At 37.7% G+C, this 21,704-nt stretch overlaps 1 protein-coding gene across 1 annotated transcript in view; it reads left to right on the forward strand.

Annotated features, from left to right (window-relative positions):
• The first annotated feature begins 334 nt into the window (after window positions 1–334).
• The window catches only part of ACTR2 (actin related protein 2), a 36,946-nt gene continuing 15,576 nt past the window's right edge, over window positions 335–21,704 (forward strand). The window contains exons 1-4 of the mRNA XM_025469520.3: window positions 335–510; window positions 8,516–8,626; window positions 14,012–14,227; window positions 17,921–17,993. Coding sequence (XP_025325305.1) covers window positions 463–510; window positions 8,516–8,626; window positions 14,012–14,227; window positions 17,921–17,993 — 448 coding nt within the window. The 5' untranslated portion in view covers window positions 335–462. The remainder of the gene's footprint in view (window positions 511–8,515; window positions 8,627–14,011; window positions 14,228–17,920; window positions 17,994–21,704) is intronic.

Raw genomic sequence — 21,704 nt, forward strand, 5'->3', positions numbered from 1 at the left:
GCTGTCTCCTCTCGCCACGGATGCACGGTCCCTCACCTTCCTGCCTGCCTCTTTTGCAGACAGCTAAGCAGCCCCCTCAACTCCTGCGACGCCCGGGACCGCAGCGCCCGCCAGCCCCGCCGCCATGAAAGCCCGGCGAAGCTCCCGGAACCGGAAGCAGCGAGGAAGAGCCCGGGTGGGCGGTGACCGCGACGGCGGAAACCCGATCTGTGGGCGGGGCCTCGTCGCGTCTCCGCCTCTTATTGGACCTCACGCCTGCCAGTCTCTGTCTCCGCCCTCTTATCCCCGCCCCTTCCGTGCGTTCCGTGTCTTAAACGGCGGGTGGGGCCGGGCGGAGACTTCCGGTTGGTGGAAGAAAGTTGGGGCGGAGGAGGGGCCGCGAGGAAGGAGGAGGAAGAGGAAAGGGCCGGGCGGCGGGGGCTGTAGGTCGTTCGGCGGCGGCGGCTCTCTTCCGGGAGGACGATGGACAGCCAGGGCAGGAAGGTGGTGGTGTGCGACAACGGCACCGGGGTAAGCGCCCGGCCGGGGACGTGCTGGTGGCGCGGCGGCCCTCGGCGCTCGCGGCGGCGCCCATGGGCCCTCGGGCCGCCGGGACCCGGGGGCGCGGGGCAGCGCTTCCGGCCTCCGCGGGCGTGGGGGGCGAGCTGACCCGGGGCAGCTCGGGGTCGGGGCGGCGGGCCTGGCGGACGCTGGAGGCGGAGGGGTGGGGTGGGGGATGGGGAGGCCCGGGGGGACCCAGCCTGCAGCCCGGCCGCCGCCGCCGCGCCCAACGGGGATGCTCTGGCTAGAGGGCTGCAGGGGTCAAAGGCCGGGCAGGTAGGTCTGCTCCATGAGGATTCTGTTCCCCAGGGTCGCTGCTTCTGTAGAAGGGAGAAGCACCAGGAGGGCCTTCCTCTTCCTGTAGAATTGAAGATACCGAACGGCAGGCAGGAAACGAGCTCGAGGAGAGAAAAAAAAAAAAAAAAGGGGGAAGTGCTGTCATGCAACGAGCCGCAGCCCTTTCGCAGTTTTCGGGCAGCCGCAGTTTTTGGAGCTGCTCCCCCCTTACCCGGGGGTGAGGGAGCAGCGTGGAGCCAAGCATCATTTACTTTTTGTTATGCAGGCTGGGAATTTGGCCTCGGTGCAGCCTCCGCAGAGGCACGTCTGTGTCCATTGATCTTGGGAGATCTGGGACACCCCCCCCCCCCCCCCCACTAAGGCTCAAGTGTTCATTGTGGACCTTGCAGGGGAAGTTCACCAATTCTGGTAACTCCCTCCCCCATCCTACTTCCTTAGATGCAGAAACACAGATCATGTTAAGTTTTTAAGATTCCAAAAGACAGACGATTGTTAAAAAAAAAAAAAAAATTGGCTAAACACTGATTTAGAAATCATGTGAAAGTTGTTGCGTTCAAACCCCTCCCCCCATTAAAAAAAAACGCAACCTATTTGGAGTGGCACATTAGGAGACAGAAGTGTTACTGGGATGGATGAGTTCTGTAGTGATCATTTGCCCCTACATTGCAATGATTTCTTTTCTTTTTTTTTTTTTTTTTTTTTAAGATTTTTATTTATTTACTCATGAGAGACACACAGAGAGAGAGGGGCAGAGGGAGAAGCAGGCTCCATGCAGGGAGCCTGACGTGGGACTCCATCCAGGGTCTCCAGGATCACGCCCTGGGCCGAAGGCAGGCGCTAAACAGCTGAGCCACCTGGGCTGTCCCATTGCAATGATTTCCAATCATTTTGGACTTAGGGTATTTTATGACTTTTCTCCTCTTTTTTCCATAAATGTAGCATACGAATGAAAATAGGCTTCCAGGGATCCCTGGGTGGCGCAGCAGTTTGGCGCCTGCCTTTGGCCCAGGGCGCGATCCTGGAGTCCTGGGATCGAGTCCCACGTCGGGCTCCCGGTGTATGGAGCCTGCTTCTCCCTCTGCCTATGTCTCTGCCCCTCTCTCTCTCTCTCTCTCTCTCTCTCTCTCTCTGTGTGACTATCATAAATAAAATAAAAAAAATAAAATAAAATAAAAAAGAAAATAGGCTTCCAGTTATGAAGTGGATAAATCACAGGGATGACAAGTACGAATCTGGTCAGTGGCATCTTTACAGCACTTATATGATGACCGATGACAGCTACATCTGTGGTGTGGGAGGCACGACATACAGTTGTCAAATCACTACGTTGTACACCTGAAAAAAAATTTTTTTACTTGAATTTTAAAATATTCTGGAAATTGGATTGTTGGGATGAAAAATAAAAGAGCTGATATTTACTGGCATAATACTACCCTTACTGTTTTACAGACTTTCAGAAGCGATGATTATATTAGTTTTGTATGAACTAAGTTAAAAACAAGAGAGTAAGAAGAGATATAATCATGGGACATCCGTTCAAAATCGTATACTTAAAAAAAAAAAAAAGAAAGAGAAAAGATCCACCACTATGGAAACATGTAAATATGTTTCTGTGTCCACAAACTTCTAAAGTTTTAGAGGGAGAAATAAGTTCGTAGAGGTTACCCTGTGAGTTTGGGGATAAGAGGGAGGGAAGATGGGAAAGGCTTTGTGACTCTTCTGCATTATTCGAAAGTGGTCTGTTTTGTTTTTTAAGAAAACATGAGACTCTTCAAATTAACTACAAACATTACTTTTATAGCTGAAAGTCAGTTAAAGGTGCTTTAAAAAAAAAAAAGTAGCTTGATTCCCCCTGTAGTCTCAAATTGACCTCTAAATAAATCTAAGACTTTAAAAATTGAATTTAAAATATTTTTGTAGATATATTTTATATTCCCTTTAGAAATCAGAGCCTTTATATTTCAGTGGATTCCTTCTCTTCGAATGATAATGAGCTCTGTATTTGTAGTGTATGAGCTTTTTGATATTCAATTAGAATAGGAGTGTTAGCCATGAGTTCTTTTTTTATTACTATTTCATTAGTTTACCTGAGGTAGAAAGCTGATTGTATGTTACTGATTAGGCTTATGGCTAATCCATAATTTAAGATTCTTGTACTTTAAGAGATCAGTAAAGGAAAAATGTAGTTAATTTGAACAAAATTTATGTATTTGGTGTTACATTTCTAATTACTTTAAAAATTTATCTGAATTTTCTATAGACCTGACTGGCTTCAAATGAAGAAATAGTTCTGATGTAATATGTAGCTAGGAATGCTGTGATATTTCTGAAAATTTAGAGTATTCTAAATACAGAAATTCTCTATTTCTTACTGCTTATATTTCATAGTCCTCTTGATTTAGTTTAGGTACCTAAAGCTATACTGAGTTATCTACAAGTAAATACTAAGGTGTTCAAATTTAATTTCTAAAAACTTATGTAAATAGTTGTTAGTCTTTTTTTTTTTTAAGATTTTTTTAAAATTTTTATTTATTTATGATAGTCACGGAGAGAGAGAGAGGCAGAGACACAGGCAGAGGGAGAAGCAGGCTCCATGCACCGGGAGCCCAACGTGGGATTCGATCCCGGATCTCCAGGATCGTGCCCTGGGCCAAAGGCAGGCGCTAAACCGCTGCACCACCCAGGGATCCCAATAGTTGTTAGTCTTAAAGCAACTTGCCTTTTACACATTTTAGGTTTTAGACTTATAGGCAATTTGAGAAGTTGATGATTTTGTCTAACCTTGCTGGCAGGCCCTGATTCAAATTTTCTAAAAGTGGGTGAGTTCTTAGGATTACATGCCAGATTACAGATCACGTGCCAGATGTTGGTCTTGCAGCGTCTCTTCTGCACCAGCTCCCACCTAGACTAGGGTCTCTCTCAATTAGGGTGGGTGGCCTAGAGAAGGAAAACTTACCTGATTCCATTTATGCATTTCATCTTTGTAACCATTCAAACCTAAAATAGAGCTTGCATCTAAATAGAGCCCCTGAAAATGGCCAGACAGGTGAAAATCTGGAGATCTGCTTAGGCGTCTTTCAAGAGTTGGGCCCAAGGCCCCTAATATATATTGTTGCCAAATGGGTGATTTCATCAGCATTGAGCTAGTTCACCAAGGGGGAAGACCTCTGCGCCTGCTATGTGACTGGTACAATTTTTTAGGGTCTTGGGGATCCCTGGGTGGCTCAGCGGTTTGGTGCCTGCCTTCACGCCTAGGGCGTGATCCTGGAGTCCCGGGATCGAATCCCACGTCGGGCTCCCTGCATAGAGCCTGCTTCTCCCTCTGCCTGTGTCCCTGCCTCTCTGTCTCTCTCTCTGTATCTCATGAGTAAATAAATAAAATCTTTAAAAAAATTTTTTTCTAGGGTCTAGTGATACAAAATAGCTTGTAGTGCTAGGATAATTATGCTTTCACTAATAATTCTCACATTTGTTGTTTATGGTATGCTTTATCAGATTTATGCTATATTTTAACTTTTTTTTTTAAAGATTTTATTAATTTATTCATGAGAGAGACAGAGAGGCAGAGACACAGGCAGAGGGAGAAGCAGGCTCCATGCAGGGAGCCCGATGTGGGACTGGATCCCGGGTCTCCAGGATCAGGCCCTGGGCTCAAGGCAGGCTCTAAACTGCTAAGTCACCCAGAGATCCCTATGCTAGTTTGCTAGTTTATATGTTGAATTTAGGAGTGCTGACGTAAGAACAAACCAAAAACAAATTTGGCTTCACTCTGCAAAATGCTTTGGAATAGAATTTGGCTTAAGATGAAACTAATCACTAGGCAATTAAATTAATAAATATATTAATACCATCAGATTGAATTAATAAAGAAAAAATTAAATAAGCTCAAATAAGGCTTTATAAACCCCAGTTTATTTTTCTCAGGGGAGAAACGTACTTTTAGAGCATATATAGGTGGATTTTTTTTCTTCATTTTTGCTTGAAAGAACGTTATACTGTTCATGCTCTTACCATTTGATGACTCAGTGGCAAGTAAGGGAGCCAGTTCAAACCACAGTGCTACGAAAAGGAAACTATATATGGTAAAATCTATTTCTTAAACATAGCCTTCTTGCACACAATGAGAGAACTAAGTCCAGGTCTTAAAATGATTAGAGTGGGTGAGGTATTTCAAGGATTAAAATAATACCAAATGAGTAGTTGAGAAAAGAATATTTTCTTTGCATTTTATCGCATCATTAATTAGATTTTTTTAAAAAGTACTTTTTGCAAGAAAGGAAATGCCAAATTGCGTCTTCATTTTGTTATTAAAAATAGATTTTGATTAAGTTCTTGTTATAGCTATTAATGCTTTCGGATTTGAAATAATGTGACATAGTACAGCTACTGTCATTTTAACTGAGTATCTGGTACTTTGTAAGAGTGTTAGTTCTGGATTACTGTGGCAACATCTGCTTCCAATAAGCTGCATAAGCTGAATAAGTAATTTCATTAATAAGCGATTGATATATTTAATTTGAATTAAAAGCCAAATTTCCTTGTTTTGTAAAACACCAGAATAAGTAAGTAGGTTTACAGTTGTTTTGATAGTTTCAGGGGGTCTCATAGCTTAGTCTCTTGGCAAGTATTTCATCCCTTAAAATATGCTCAAACAAGAATTTTAAGATCTAAACTGCCCATGTGAACATTTATAATCAGTAAACATTGACTATGTGCTTTTTTATGTATTTGCTATGTGGCATGCTTCTGAGTATGTGCCTCTCAGAATGAGAGGGGAAGCAGATCAACCTTCACAGCCTCCTCCCGGCACCAGGACTTTATTTCCCATGCCAGGCTCATCCTCCCACCTGCAATTTTAATATGATTTCTCTCTTAAATCATTTGTTTATATTTAATATGCTGATGGCCCTTAAAAACTTGTTGATTGTTTTTTCATTCATTCTATAAATTTCTTTGAAAGCATTTATACCTATATAAGTGAGCATTTTTAGACTGCAGTGGACACTTTTGACACTCCCAGTGTTCTTATCTGTTCATTACTTTGTGGTAAACATAAGGATTTAATATCTACATAGTACTTTCTATATTTGGAATATAAGGTAAATTATGACTAATGTTATTAGGCTGATGATCATGACAGTTTTACTTACAGAAATTTGGGTATGGTTAGAATAATAATTAGAAGAGATTCTCTATCCTTCCATATCTTTTCAGTTCATATTAAGTGAGCTGAATTTTGACTTAAGGACAAGAAAGAATTTATGCTGTAGAAGAATGTGGGAGGTTTTTTCCTTTTTCTGTTAATTTGAATATACTTAAAAATACTAGGAATTATTAATTTCCTCTGTGGCATTTGTCTTTCCAATTCCTTCTGGGTCACATTGATAAATATGTTAGAAGACATTGTAGAAAAATAGACTAGTACTACTGAATTCTGTTTAACATTATTTTGGGATAAGAATATAGTATAGTTCTTTACTGTCAACCACTACTCAAATGGAGAAGTAGGTGAGAGCAAACGGATTATTCCTTATGCCATCATATCCTACTATTGACTTGAAAGTAATCCAATAGGAATTGTATCATAGTTTTAGAAGGAGGTAGCTATAACTGAAAAATGCCCTAGCCTTGGTGGCTTAGAGGTTAAGTAACCAGGACTGGGTTCTGTGGGTTTGGAAGAATATGAACAGTATGTTTTTATTTGTTTGTTTTTAAGATTTTTTTGATTTATTAGAGCCACAGAGACAGAGAGAGGGAGGCAGAGACACAGGCAGAGGGAGAAGCAGGCTCCATGCAGGGAGCCTGACTGTGGGACTCAATCCCGAGTCTCCAGGATCACGCCCTGGGCTGAAGGCGGTGCTGAACCGCTGAGTCACCGGGGCTGCCCGGTATGTTTTATGTAGATTCTAGAATGTAAAGGTTAATTGAGAGGATAGGAATTCAGGTGGTATTTCAGACAGATTTTTCATAGTTTAATCTGCATAAGTCATGACTTTAACATATTTTGAAAGTTCTATTTATAAAAGACTTGAAATTCACTTGAAGTTCTGATTGGCAGAATGTTTAGGCTATTTATAATTAAATGTTGTTCATCAACATTTCCAACAAGGTTGGTGCAGATATGTTTGAAATATGAAAATTCTGTATTTTGGAGGGTTAGTCAAAAGTCAGTAAGTTTAAGATTGATGCTAAGTTTTACAATCAACTAAACAGTTCCTTGGGGATCCCTGGGTGGCGCAGCAGTTTGGCGCCTGCCTTTGGCCCAGGGCGCGATCCTGGAGACCCGGGATCGAATCCCACGTCGGGCTCCCGGTGCATGGAGCCTGCTTCTCCCTCTGCCTGTGTCTCTGCCTCTCTCTCTCTCTCTCTCTCTCTCTCTCTCTCTGTGACTATCATAAATAAAAAAATAAATAAATAAATAAAAATAAAAATAAATAAAAAAATAAAAATTAAAAAAAATAAATAAAATAAAAATAAACACAGTAGCTTTCTGTGAAGGGATAGGTTAATAGTTTCTGTCAACCTTTTCGTTATTACTGTCATGTGTCACATTCAGATACTGTTTTTCTCCTTAATTCTTTTCAGAGAATGTATGGTGCCTGGAGCCATGATACAATGCACTTTTTCTCAATATGAAATGTATTCTCTGTATTAAAATAATCATAGTATCATACATTCAAATCAACAGCAAACTTAATTTTTATTGATCAGTTACATAGTATGCACTTCCTACATGCCAGACACGGTTCTAGGCACTTGGGATTCATCAGTAGACACAAAATCCTTGCACAAGAGAACCTACATTGAATAAAGACTTATTAAGGAAGAGGGTAGAGACTCTGATTACACTTCCTGTGCTATAGCTTCCTCCTCCCACCCTAAGGTTTTTAATTGCATTTCCTTGCAATGTCTGCTCTTAAAAAGAAGACTGAACAGACTGTATTATTGATATAAGAATTAAAAAACCCTTGGTTTTATTTTCAGGTTTACTGTAGTTGTTAACTTCTCTAGTGTATCAGTTTCTTACAAAATATCATCAGAATCAGTGTTATGTCCTCTTTGGAGAACTATACTGTCCGAATATAAAATTCTGTTACCTGGTATTACAAAGTACATTTATATAAATGTAAAAGTATAAGCAGTCAGAAATGCCTACCATTTTATTTTAACATCCTAGTCAGATGCCATTTTTCCTCCCTATAAATGTTGATTAAGTGAATTGACAGAGATAAATGAAAGCCTGCTTTAGGAAAATTGAAGCTTTAGTTCTGCCCAGTTTCTAACATTTCTCTTTCTAAAAATTATTAGCATTTGTTGAGTGAATCTGTCCCAGTCCCACTTGTGTGACCACGGTGTGTTGAGATTTCTTTGAGACATTGGGCTCCATTATGAACTGCTCAGCTTAAGCTCCTTGTTTTCCTGAGACTTTTCCTGTAATGGGGAGCTTTATGCACCAAATAAGCAGTTAACCAGTAAATACACTTGAACTCTGGAAGTAGTCAATGCCATAAAGGAAATAAAAGGAAGATGTGATAGATTGGGTGACTACGTTGGATAATTTGAAAGCACCAAAAGTTTAAAATACTGTATAAATGCAAAGTGATTTTTTTCAGATGCTGTTTTTAAGTGGACATAGTAAATACCTTGACACTAACCCACTTTTACTGTTCTCTTCTAGTTTGTGAAGTGTGGATATGCAGGCTCAAACTTTCCAGAACACATCTTCCCAGCTTTGGTTGGAAGACCTATTATCAGATCAACCACCAAAGTGGGAAACATTGAAATCAAGGTAATATTTTATTTATTGATAAATGAGGATCAAAACTTGTGGAGTGTTCTTTGAATTAAGTAGTTTTAAGATATGATACCAAGAAAGTTAAGAGGCAGAATTTCTTATATTTTTAATTTATATCCACACTTGAAGAAAGACACAAAAACTGAAATGCCATTACTCTCTGAATGGAGTAAAACTCTTAATAAGATTTTTATATATTAATGTGAATATTGTATTAGTGACTTAAAGTTCTATTACATATGTTTGAAAGAAATCAGCTTGATATTTTTATGTCTTTCAACTCCATATATTTTTCATTATATGTTACTGTCTATTTGGGACCTAAGACTTCTCCTTTTCATGTTCTCATGGCCTGATCCTCCTCCTTTTTAATATTGCGAGTCAGGAAAACAGGCTATAAATTTTATTGGTTCCTTTTTTCACTAATATAGTAACTGATTTTCTAGTGTTCAGGAAGAGCCATGCAAGTCTTGAGTTGGCCTTGCATTATTTATCTTACTGTAGGGAGAGAGGAGGAAGGTTGTCATTACCTACTCACTGTACTTAAACATGAGAGATTGGACATTAAGGATGATAGATTTTTCTCTGTATTAAAGAGATTGGAAATCAAGTGGGAATTACAATATTCTAAAAGAAAAAATAGAACAATCAAAAAGACAGTGGTCACCAGTTGACTTAAATTCTTCTGGTGGCCTAGGGATCAGATTATAAAAAATGCAGTCAAATTTTGGGGTCCTTTTACTGAATTATTTGTGAACAAGCTAACATTGTTGGTCCTATCTGGACAGTCTTTGGCAAAACTTGAGTTAGACTATGAGTCTTTTGAAATATGAGTTAAGTGGACCCCTTTGGGATGTTTGTTTGAGATATCTAGAAAGGTACTAATAGCTAGGAAAGATTGCTACTTGGTAGCGCTTTGCTCTTGGTACTGGAGAATTGAGTTACACAATGAGTACAAATGCCAACTGAAACTGAGGTTCTGGGTTAAATTTTTAAAAGCTTAAGATAGTGAAAGATTCTGGCCTCTTTCGTTATTTTACAATCAAGTGGGACAGTCAATATGATCATTTTTTTTCCAAGGTCTTTTCTTTTGGGAAATTTAGGGATACCTTATTCTCTTTTTGTGAATGCCTTTCATTCTGATTGAATTTAATCTTTAATGAACAGCTTAAAATTTAGCTGATACTAGTGATAAGGACAGCCTTGTAATGAAGTTGGAAGTCACATTTTTATTCAGTATCAGGCTTTTAAAGAATATCTTTTATATAATTTACAGATAATAACATTTTTGAGGTGTACAGATACATCACATATAACCATTTGTATTCTCTAACATGGCACAAATGAATACATATCTTTTCACTCCCACTTTCTTGCTTTTTAAGGCCAAGTGATAGAAATGAAACTAGTCCATATTCTAAGACATTTTTGCTAAGGAATTCCCCCGTAGCATTTGCTTGTATGGTTTGTCATTCTGTGTTCTGTTGGCTCAGTTCTGTTCAATCTGTTCAATCTTTTAAGTCTCTCAAGTTAATTTGTTCTTCCAGTAGAAAATAGTAGAAGAAATCTGTGTCAAATTTAACTTGACTACTAGAGCTTGGAAAAGCCACTCTAAACTCACCCTCTACCTACTCAGCTAGACCTTTTCTGTTATTTATTTTCCTTAATTAAGGTTCTTAAATTCAGTAATGAATTAAAGAAACTTGACTTTCTGGAATTCCTGTGCCTAGTGGATTGACTTATACATTTTGTGTTTTGTTAGCTAAAATGTGGTGATAGACTAAAAACTGGAAATTTAAATTGTTTAATGAGTTAATTTTCATTCAGGAGTAATAACTGTCCATGTTAATTTGGCCCTAATTATTAACTCCGTAAAATATAGAACTGCATCTGACCTCTACCTAATTTGTCTCTATTGCTTGTATGTTTAAAAATTTCAGTGAGGATTTTATTTAGGCCTTTTCTGACTCTTACTTCTACCTTCTCTCTCTTCACCTTTCTTGACCTGTTGAAGTAGAATAACAAAAAGATGGTAAGTGAGGTTACACACATGCTCTCTGTTTGTTTTCCACTTTTGCTTGACGGGACAGTAGTTGTTGTTTTGTGTCCCTGTAGTATTGGGGAGGGGGGTAATTCCATATTTTAATTTTAAGTACTTTGATTTTTAACCTTTTTCATTGCTTCAATTTAGTAGCAACTAATTAAGTCCTGTACTTTCCTGATTGCATACAATGGACCAAACCAGAACTAATTACTAACATAGTTTTGAATTGTTTTCCTTGTGTTTCTTGTAGATGAATGTTATAATTAAAATGGAATGTGGTGTGCATAATATTAGAAACCAAGTAGCTTTATTTAGAATATGTGTGATCCAGAGCATTGGGGTGAAGTTGTTACATATGGATAAATCTATTTCATTGATCAATGTTAAATTGAACATTGCGTATCATAGTCTTATGTATTTACCTCCGGTTGGGTAGCAAATATGTAATAAATTGAGTAAAACTTTAATATGCAAATGACTATAGATTGTAAAAAGGGAAGAAAAGAGATTGATTGCCATTTTTATTGATGAGCGGATTTTTTATAACATTACCTGAGGATAAATAAGAAAAATGTGAGTCTTATAAGACTTTTACATAAACAACAGATCTTCCCCCTAAGTAAATAGCATCATGTGGCCCCTTTGTCTTTTGAACTAGAAGTTGGGCACATCCAACTCTTCTTTATATTCACTCTTCTTTATATTTTTGTGTGGTATTTCTTAAGTGCTTCAGTAGTAGGTATTTTCAGGTTTGTGTGTTTTTGATATTATTTGTAAGCAGCTTTGACAAAGATGAATATCAAGCATTTCTAGTGATTTATATTTTAACTAGTAACAGTATCTTTTTGGAGTTTTCTTTTGTATAAATGAAAACATTTAAATGGAAATTCCTATATTTATTCTAAATAAAAGATCATGCATTAGTGTAAAATCTTAGAGATTAAGAGTACATTTATAGAGAACCGTGTAGGCTTTAATAAACTTTTTTAATGGAATTTCCTTCTAGGGATTTAATTGTGGTTTTAAAGTATGTTCATTCTGTTTTCCAATTTGAGGTGTCATTGTTCAAAATAATTCTTGGCAAATATAATCTATACTGCCTGCTTTTCGTAAAATATAAATGCCTTTGAAACAGCATCTCAGTTTCTGTGATTTCTCGTTCTTTCAGGTAACAGGTGGTAGTTTAGGCTTGAAGTTCAGGGATGAAGTTCAGGATGGTAAAAATCTAAGGTTCTGAGGTATGAGGGCAAGTCACATGCTCTTAGCATTTGTATTTTTTGAAGTTGAAATATTCTAGGGAAGATTATATGTTTTATGATTTTTTAATTAAAATTTTAGATATGGATAAATTTTTGAATTAGGTGTTTGAGTTACTCTAAATTATTTGCACTAATTTCGTAGGTTAACACCTTTTTCCATTTTAACTGCCCTTTTTTTCAGAGGAATGGTAAAATATTCAATGCCAGATGTTTCTTTCAGTTAATCCTTTAGGATAGCTGTTTTAGAAGTAGATAGATGAGGCTTTTATTTTGAGTTCATATTGGGTCAGACATGTAAAGCTGTATTCTTGCATGGAAATAAAAGTAAATATTCTGATGAAATCAAATCAGACTTATTCTAAATTTGATGAACTATGGTTGTGAATGTGTATTGATTATATAAGCCATCTAATAGAATGATACATTCTAGAGGAAAGTAAGTAACAAAATTGTTGTATTATATTTGTTAATGGTTAAAAGTAACGTATGTTCTTGTAGGTATAGATTCCACCCTAACATTTTATTAAGTGGTTAGAATGTATAGCAAAGTTGTACGAATTTTACAGTGAAACCCATATATCCATCACTTAGATTCTGACATTAATATTCACTCTGCTGACATATCACATTTTATTTATTCATCCCTCCATCAGCCTCTCGATATATTCAAAGTATCAACATACTTCTAAAGTAATTTATCATATGCATGTCATTGACTAGAATTCACAGATGCAGATTTTTAATTTTCCATTTTCCTATCAGATGATTTTAAACAGTTAATATTTAAGAAATTTAAGTATTTAAGTTATGCTAATATTACTTTAGAAGAAATTAGTTGCAACAGAGAAATTTTAGTGAACATTTTTAGCATCTGCTTTAACTTTGTTTTTCCTTTTTGTTGTTGCTTTCAGTGGATTTTCCAGAAATCTTTTTTTTTTTTTTTTTTTTTTTTTGAGCTCTCACTCTGGTTTACCTCTGATCTTTTTTTAAATTGCCATTTTTTAAAGTTTTAAACTCATATATATTTAAACCTCATTTTGAGACATTTTATGTTAATTTTAACATTTCATTTCCTCATGTTTTAAACTTATGGTATTGTAGCAAACAGTAGCTGTTTCTGATAGCTTTTTTAAGGTGAATTTATCAGTATATGTAGAAATCAGGATTATTTATCTTGACAAGCTGATTTTTAAAATAAATTCTACAACATCATTAGCCTTATTATACATACAAAATTTGACTTTTCAAATGTGGGTCATCTTAAGTATGCTCTGGCTCTCCTTGGAGACAAGACTTGTGAGTACTCTGCTTCTTGTGTGCTAGCATAGTTTTCCAGTATTATACTTTAAGGTTGAAAATGTTGCTCATGAGATAATTTTTAAAAATTGTTTCCCTGTGTCTTAATTTTTGGTATCTCTACAAATTTCCATTGATCTTGATGAGACATATATAGAAAATTTCAGTTCTGAGGCATGTGCAGGTAGAAATTTGTGAAATTTGTAAGTTGCGTGGTGCATATTTGCATTATTACAATATAATAAAGAATCATTTTATTTTTAACTTCTTTCATTATGCTTTATAGTACATTAAAACGTATCATTTACACTTACCATTTCGATATTTAGTACAAAGACGTGTGCTGCATGCATTGAGCATTTTTCTACAAGTTTTTTTTCCCTGATGTGCTATTTCACATATCACAGGCCTTATTTTTTGAACATTTGAGCAAAAGAAACAGATGAAACCTCATACAAAACCCTCCAAAATATGAAAATGTGGGGTTTATTTGTGCTAATGCTCTTCTTTTGGAAACATATGTATTAAAGGTAAGGTCCATTTATTGATTTAAACCACGTTGTACATAAAAATTTATTATTCATGATTAAACTTTCCAAGGCATTGTTCTTGAAAGAAAAGATTTTTTAAACTAGTGGAATGAAGAACTTTATCTGAAAGTGCCAGAAAAATTAAAATTAAATTATCCCCAAGTTTTCCAAAAATATCATGGAAATGTAATTTTCTAAAGATATTTTATGCAAAAATTTGGCCTAAAGCCTTGATATTATACTTTTCTAGGATCTTATGGTTGGTGACGAGGCAAGCGAATTACGCTCAATGTTAGAAGTTAACTACCCTATGGAAAATGGCATAGTACGAAATTGGGATGACATGAAACACCTGTGGGACTATACATTTGGACCAGAGAAACTTAACATAGATACCAGAAATTGTAAAATCTTACTCACAGAACCTCCCATGAACCCAACCAAAAACAGAGAGAAGATTGTAGAGGTAAGTTTTTAAATGTATATATGTGCTTCTGTGATATGGTGTTAAAGATTCTTTTACCATTGTTATTAAGGATAAAGGCAATGAAAATAATTGCCCCCCCCCCGATCCTATTAATTAGTCATTATTTCTAAGTAGGATATATCAGTAAACAAAATAAAATCCTACTGCCATGGAACTTACATTCTGGCAGGTGACACCCACCCCTCTACGCCACCCCACCCCTGCCACCCAAAAAGTGAGTTAGTTGAATGGTTCCTTAGAAGAATATAGATGATAAAGGGGGGGGGGGGAAGAGCAGGTTAAGGGAGGTGGGGGTTACATTTTTCATAGAGTTCGAGAGTAGGCTTCTGAGAGAAGGTGATGTTTAAACAAAGAGTAAGGGAATCTGCCAGGATATACGGGGTAAAAGCATTCCAAACAAAGGAAGTAGCCAATGTGAAGGTCTTAAAATGGGAACAAGCCTGGTATATTAGAGTCCGCAAGGAAGCCAGTATGGGAAAGCAATAGGGGATGAGGCCAGAGAAATAATAGGATCATCTAGGGCCTTTCAGGCCCTTAGAATTATTCTTTTACTCCAAGTGAAATGAACCATGTCACACAGAAGGGACATGCTCCAATTTAGATTTCTGTGGCTGCTGTGTTTTGCGTAGACCATATTTGAAGATTTTCACTTATCGAGGCAGAAAATGATAGTTAGGATTAGGTGTAATAGCAGCAGAAGTAATGAGAAGTGGCCTGACTGTGGATCTATTTTGAAGGTAAGGCCAAAGCATTTTCTAATGCATTAAATATGGGTAATAGAGGTAATAGAGGGGAGAGTCAGAGATGACTCCAAAGGTTTTGGCTTGGACATGTGGAGGATGATGTTACCATTAACTGAGATGGGAAAAGACTGAGATAAGTAGACCAGGATTTGAGGGGAATGGATCGGGAGTTCAGTTTTGGTCAGCCTTCATTAGACATCAATCAAAAATGTCAGAGAGATAGAGGTACCCTCCCCTTTTCAAAAGTTCATGTTATGCCACTCCACTTTTACCAAAGACCTACATTAGTACCTGTTTTTCACTAACTGAAAGAAATTTGAAGAGGATTTTCACTTATATGAGAAAGGAGGGAAAGTGAAAATTGCATCAGCACTTGTTTTGCAGCGAGCCTATAGAGGCAGCTACACCCTGCACAGCAGGAGTGGCCCCGTCAAGCTCCTCTCCTTCCCCGGACCTACACTCAGCATCAGGGCACCATAGCTTTGAACTGTGTCTGTGAGCATCTGTGCTTTAGTTTTCTGCATCCATTAGCAAGATTTTCCCTAGAGTATCAGAAAAACCTAAGGAGGTTATTTTGGGGGTTGGGAACACTCACAGCATTTTTCCATATAAATTAATGGTAATTGCTTCTTTGGATTTACAATATTTCAGCTTTACCTAAGTTTTCATAGGATTGCTCTTGTTTTCCGATAGCAGAGAGACCTATAAAAGATCAAGTTCAGGAGAAAAGCCCGAGGCTACAGATAGCAACTTAGGAATCATCAGGATATAGATAATCAGTTCACCAGGGAAGTGGGAGCAGATAGTAGTGAGCTGGCTAAGGACCAGGGAGGTGGGAGTTAGCAACAGGAGATTGGAAGGGCTCTTTGGGAAGCAGGTACAGAGAGCAAGAAGTAGTCTGCATTTTTCATAGTGTAGATAAGTAGCTTCTCAAGGTTGTCTTTCATTATGTTTTGTTTTATATGAGGTAGATACTATGTGTCTTTGGTTATATATGAAGTAAAAATTTGTAATTTTTTCTTTTTTGTAAAACAAAATCTGTTTTAGTGGCTTTGCAGATAGAACTTAATATTGTTTTATTTTTATGACCATATTTAGGTGTTGATGGAAATTTTGGAAGGATTTTAGATGAGATTGTTGCTAGACAATATTTTTAAATTCTGGATTAAACTTAAGTTTTATATTAAGTGTTTTAAAATTTTAAGATCCTGGTGTTATTTACAGAATCCATGTAATTCTTAATGGCTTATATCTTATTACTTTTTTTCCTCCCTGATCACCCCTAGAACTGTGAAAGATAGCCTATACTGTATTAGTTCATATTTTAGTTGCAATTTATTCTAAGTACTAGTACTTTGTGATGAATAAGTAGTTATTTGTAATTGGTATTTTATTTTTAGCAGTGCATTGTAAAATCAGAGAAGAGGTATTTTTGCATTAAATCAAAAGGTTCCTCCTACACATGGAAACTTCTTCAGGAAAGCAGTTCAGTGTTGGAATGAACCAAGTTTCCTTTCAGATGAAAAGTTAGGGAGATGACATGATACCTGGATGCCTCTTCTGCTAGCTAGTTGTATGTGTGTATTTATTTATTTATTTCCCCGCCCCTAGAATGACAAGAATTGGTCTCACCTTATATTAATATTCTTTTTACTTGGGGGTGCAAATTTGGCTGTGACTGATAATGCCCTACTTTAATCTCATCCAGAAAGTTGATTTAGTACTACAAATACTTTCTAATTATCTTACAAATAAAACCAAATTCTGATGGACTTTCAAGATGACAAATGCAAATTCATCTTCCACTCTTCGGTTTTCTTCCCTGTGGAGGGAGAATGGGGGATGATGGAATAGAATACTGGTTAGAATATCTAGTTGCTTAAGTGATGAATATATGTTTCAGAGTTATAACATTTAAACCTTTGTGATTCTCATTGTGATCAGTTATAAAATGTATCTAGATTTTCAGAGTGGTGGGCAGCACTGCCAGTCAAGTAGTACTCACTGTAGATGATAGAAAAAGTCCTACAGAATGTTCCTAGCCCACCTAGACTACAGAGAATGAGCATGGTTGTGACCATAGAGCACAAGGAGACTCCTCTATTTGGTGTGGTTCAGCTGAGAGTGGTGCCATAGCTGCCACAACTGGGGCTCAAGCTGGGAGAGTGGGTGTAACAGCTAGGCAGTTTCTATATCTGCCAGCATTCAGGAATTACTGCATTTATTTTTGTCTTCCTGCCCTGATGTTTTACTACTTTCTTCTTCTTCTTTCTTCTTTCTTCCCTTTTTTTTCTTTTTTTCTTTTTCTTCTTTTTTTAACTGCTGGTGGTAGAGCTCCAGGCTTGGCCCAGGTTGGAGCAAAGGGGTTGGGGGAGGGTCAGCAGTTAAGCAATTTCTATAGTTTGTCCTTAAATTAAAGATATTTTTATTAAGGGACATCATTAAAGAAAGGCTTGTTCAAATGCAGAAATCTTTTTTCCACTCCAATTAGCCATTAACTAAGACACTCAGAAATCTTTCCTTTGGGGGTACCTGTGTGGCTCAGTGGTTGAGCATCTGTCTTTGACTTAGGTCGTGATCCTGGGTCCCTGGATCGAGTCCCACATCGAGCTCCCAGCAGGGAGCCTGTTTCTCCCTCCCTCTGCCTATGTCTCTGCCTCTCTCTGTCTCTCGTGAATAAATAAGTAATCAAAAAAAAAAAAAAAACTTTGCTATATAGTACTTATGAAATACTTGAGGACTCAGTATATATCCAAAATTCTGTTCCCCGCATTGGAGCTCTGTGACAGCTGAGGAGAATGGAGGACTCCTTTAGGTCCCTTTTGATTCTGTTTTAACTAATCTACTCTGTGACGTCAAGAAAGCATAAAAGTATTTATTATGTAACTTCTAAATTCCAGCATTTCTTTCTTTCCTTTTGCATTTTCAGGTAATGTTTGAAACTTACCAGTTTTCTGGTGTGTATGTAGCTATCCAGGCAGTTCTGACTTTGTATGCTCAAGGTAGGTGAAACTTGACTTTTAAAATAACTCAGCAGACATTAAGTACATTTTATGTCAGAGGAATTTGATTTTTCAGTAAGTTATAAATCCCAGAAAAGCACGGTATTTATATATTTATTTAAAATTTTTCCGGGCACCTGGGTGGCTTGGTGGTTGAGCGTCTGCCTTCGGCCCAGGGCGTGATCCTGGAATCCTGGGATCGAGTCCCGCCATCAGGCTCCCTGCATGGAGCCTGCTTCTCCCTCTGTCTATGTCTCTGCCTCTCTCATGAATAGATAAATAAAAATCTTAAAAATAAATAAATAAATATTTTCAAGTATTCAAATATTTTCATAATTTCTAAACTTTGTCAAATAAAATATCACATATATTTTTATTTCCTTCCTTAAAAGAAAAGACTTAAGGTAAAAAGAAAACTTCTCAATTTTTAAAAAGTTCCCTCTTTTAGACTATTTGTAAATATTTTTCATGCAGTAAGGAGTGAATATGGAATTTGTCCTTAGAATTGGCAGAGCTAAAAAAAAAATACATTAGAGATCCAAAAAAGTTAGCATAAAGTCTTGCTTGTTGTATACACAGTAGAGGAGAAGGTACACAGTTGGAAGTGCCTTCCTAACTTACGTTTTCTTGGTGCTGCCATTAGTAACTGCCTCCCTTACTATTGAGAATAAAAATTGGCTGTGTGTGGGGGCACCTGGGTGGCTCAGTGATTGAGCGTGTACCTTTGGCTCAGGTCATGATCCTGGCCAGGGTCCTGGGATCGAGTCCTGCATTGGGGTCCTTGCAGGGAGCCTGCTTCTGCCTCTGCCTGTCTCTACCTCTCTCTGTGTCACTCATGAATTAAAAAAAAAAAAAAAAAAAAAAAAAATGGCTGTGTGGGAGAGTTCTTTATATTCTACTAGTCTTAGTAGAGAATTTATGGGGCTCTCAGATATGTGCCACATAGTCTGTTAAGCACTTGAAATGTGAAGATGCCCCCAAAGAATTTAGAGTCTAATAGGGAAAAAGATACAGAAACAGATAATTTCACTCAGCATGTCAGAGAAGGTTTCTGAAGGAGGTGACACCTGAGCTAAGTCTTCAGCCTTAGTAATTAGTGTGTATGACATAGTCCTTAGAAGACTCGCTTTGATATTGTGGTGACCCATCTAATTCTAAACATGAATTAGTAAGAAAAAAAAAATCACCTTGGAAAAAATCCATGTTGGCTTATTAAACTGTCTTCAGTACTACCTATAGACACTTAGAAAACTCTTGGAGGAATTAAATTTTTAAAGAAGCTTTTATTCATTCACCAAGTGGAATGTACCTTGTACTGTGTTTAGTGCAGAGGACGTAGTAGTAAGTAAGCTAGATGTGGTCTCTTCTTGACCTTAAGATGATTATATTCCAGCTGTGAGTAATTTTCCTTTAAAGAGGAATTAAAAATCACTTGTTACTTTACAAGGAGTGTGCCTGCACCAAGGCAATTTTATTTCATTTTTAGAAAAATAAATTTTAGAAATTATTTTAGAAAATACTTTGAAAAAAACATAACTAAAAAATTTGAATCTAAGCTGGTGACAATAGTTTAGGTGGTGAGGATGGGACAGTTCTGCTGAAGTGAATTTTTGTTTGAATTGTATTTGAATAAAACTGACCTTAACAGATTTTTCTTGCAGTATTCATGTATTTCTGTCCAATGAGAAGATACCCTCTCTTAATTATTGATATTTAGCCATTTTTTTGTTCAACTGTTGAATCCTTAATTTTGAGAAATGATAGTCTAATAATGACCTAAAAAACTCTGAGCCACAGTACATTCTACTAAGTGAGGTGGTTAGTGCTAAACAAAAATAGGAAGAAGATATTTGGAGCCATAGAAGGGTTGTGAATAAGGGAAGTGACGTAGTGAGTTAGGAAGCTGTTTGACTGCATGCTACAGATAGGATTGAAGGGAAAAACTGGAATTAGGGAATCTGGAGGTTAGAGTTGTCAGGAAAGGTGAAAATGAACAGGTACAAACTCAACCTTCAAGAATCCATAGGAGGGATCCCTGGGTGGCGCAGCGGTTTGGCGCCTGCCTTTGGCCCAGGGCACGATCCTGGAGAGCCAGGATCGAGTCCCATGTGGGGCTCCCGGTGCATGGACCCTGCTTCTCCCTCTCCCTCTGCCTGTGTCTCTGCCTCTCTCTCTCTCTCTCTGTGACTATCATTAAAAAAAAAAAAAAAAGAATCCATAGGAATCGAAGTGGAGAGAATGGGTACTCCAGTGGCAAAATGGTGTGCCACTGGAAATGGGTCAGATTTGTACAGGGGAGGGCTAATCTGTGACCTATGGGAGTAGGAGAAAATAAGGTGAAGTTGGATGAGAAGGTCTGTTTGGAAAATGAAATGTAAATCTCTTCTTTAGTTAATGTTACTGGGAGTATTTTTGAATTAATGATGTGGATTCCTCTTTTTACACTGAAATGTTTCTTTTCGAGAGGAATGCAGCAATAAAAGGCAGTAGATGATTTTTATGAAGCTTTTTATGAAAGAAAATCATCAATCAAGACATACCAGCTTCAAAAGGAGATGGATTGAATGAATGTATCAAAGATGAATGAATCATGAGTAAATATTATAGTGCATTCAAGTCTGTATTAAGAAAGGGAGAGAGCGGGGCAGCCCTGGTGGCTCAGCGGTTTAGCGCCGCCTTCGGCCCAGGGCCTGATCCTGGAGACCTGGGATCAAGTCCACGTCGAGCTCCCTGCATGGAGCCTGCTTCTCCCTCTGTGTCTCTGCATCTCTCTCTCTCTCTCTCTCTCTCTCTCTCTCAATCATTAATAAATAAAAATAAAAAAGAAAGGGAGAGAGCCTATTCAGGGATGTGAAAATGATAATATAAAATAACGGGTAAGAAAAATCGTTTCTTGGCCTTTTGGCCAAGATCAAGTGAAGAAAGGTAAACATTGCATATTATAAGATTAAAAAAAGTTTTTTGTTTTTTTTTGTTGTTGTTAGAAACATTATTAGACTATTAACTATTAGAAAATTTGAGTCAGAAAAAGGTTGTTTTTTTTTTTCCTGAATTAACCTTAATGCAGATGATAACATCTGCAGTCACTTTTATTTTAAATATATGTATGGGAAACAAGGCAGCTTCTTTGCTGTTCTTTTAGTGTAAGGTTCAACTGACATTGTCTTTCTGTTTCTGGTGAATAATTGAAGTGATCCTTTGGCTAACCAAGATTAATGGTTCTCAAGTGTCCAGCTATCTAGTATCAATAGGAACTTTTCCAAAACAGAGTTTGGACTATATTATAAAACAAAAATAATAAGTACATTATTTCAACAAGTTTACTATCAATTCATGTAGTATTTATATCTCACAATGGTTTTCATAAAAGTTACTGTGATGCTTTAGAAAGTTTCACTTCAGGGGCACCTGGGTGGCCCCGTCGGTTAAGCATCTGCCTGCAGCTCAGGTCATGATCCCAACATCCTGAGATCCAGCCTGGCATGGGGCTCTCCGCTCCCTGGGGGGACCTGCTTCTCCCTCTGCCTCAGCCTGCCCCTCCCCTACTTGTGTTTTCTCTCTCTGTCAAATAAATTTTTTAAAAATTTTATTAAAAAAAGAGGGGGGGGTATTCCCTGGGTGGCTCAGCGGTTTAGCGCCTGCCTTTGGCGCAGAGCGTGATCCTGGAGTCCCGGGATCGAGTCCCACGTCGGGCTCCCTGCATGGAGCCTG

Source organism: Canis lupus, chromosome 10 (genome assembly GCF_003254725.2).
Source record: "Canis lupus dingo isolate Sandy chromosome 10, ASM325472v2, whole genome shotgun sequence".
NCBI classification, from domain to species: domain Eukaryota; kingdom Metazoa; phylum Chordata; class Mammalia; order Carnivora; family Canidae; genus Canis; species Canis lupus.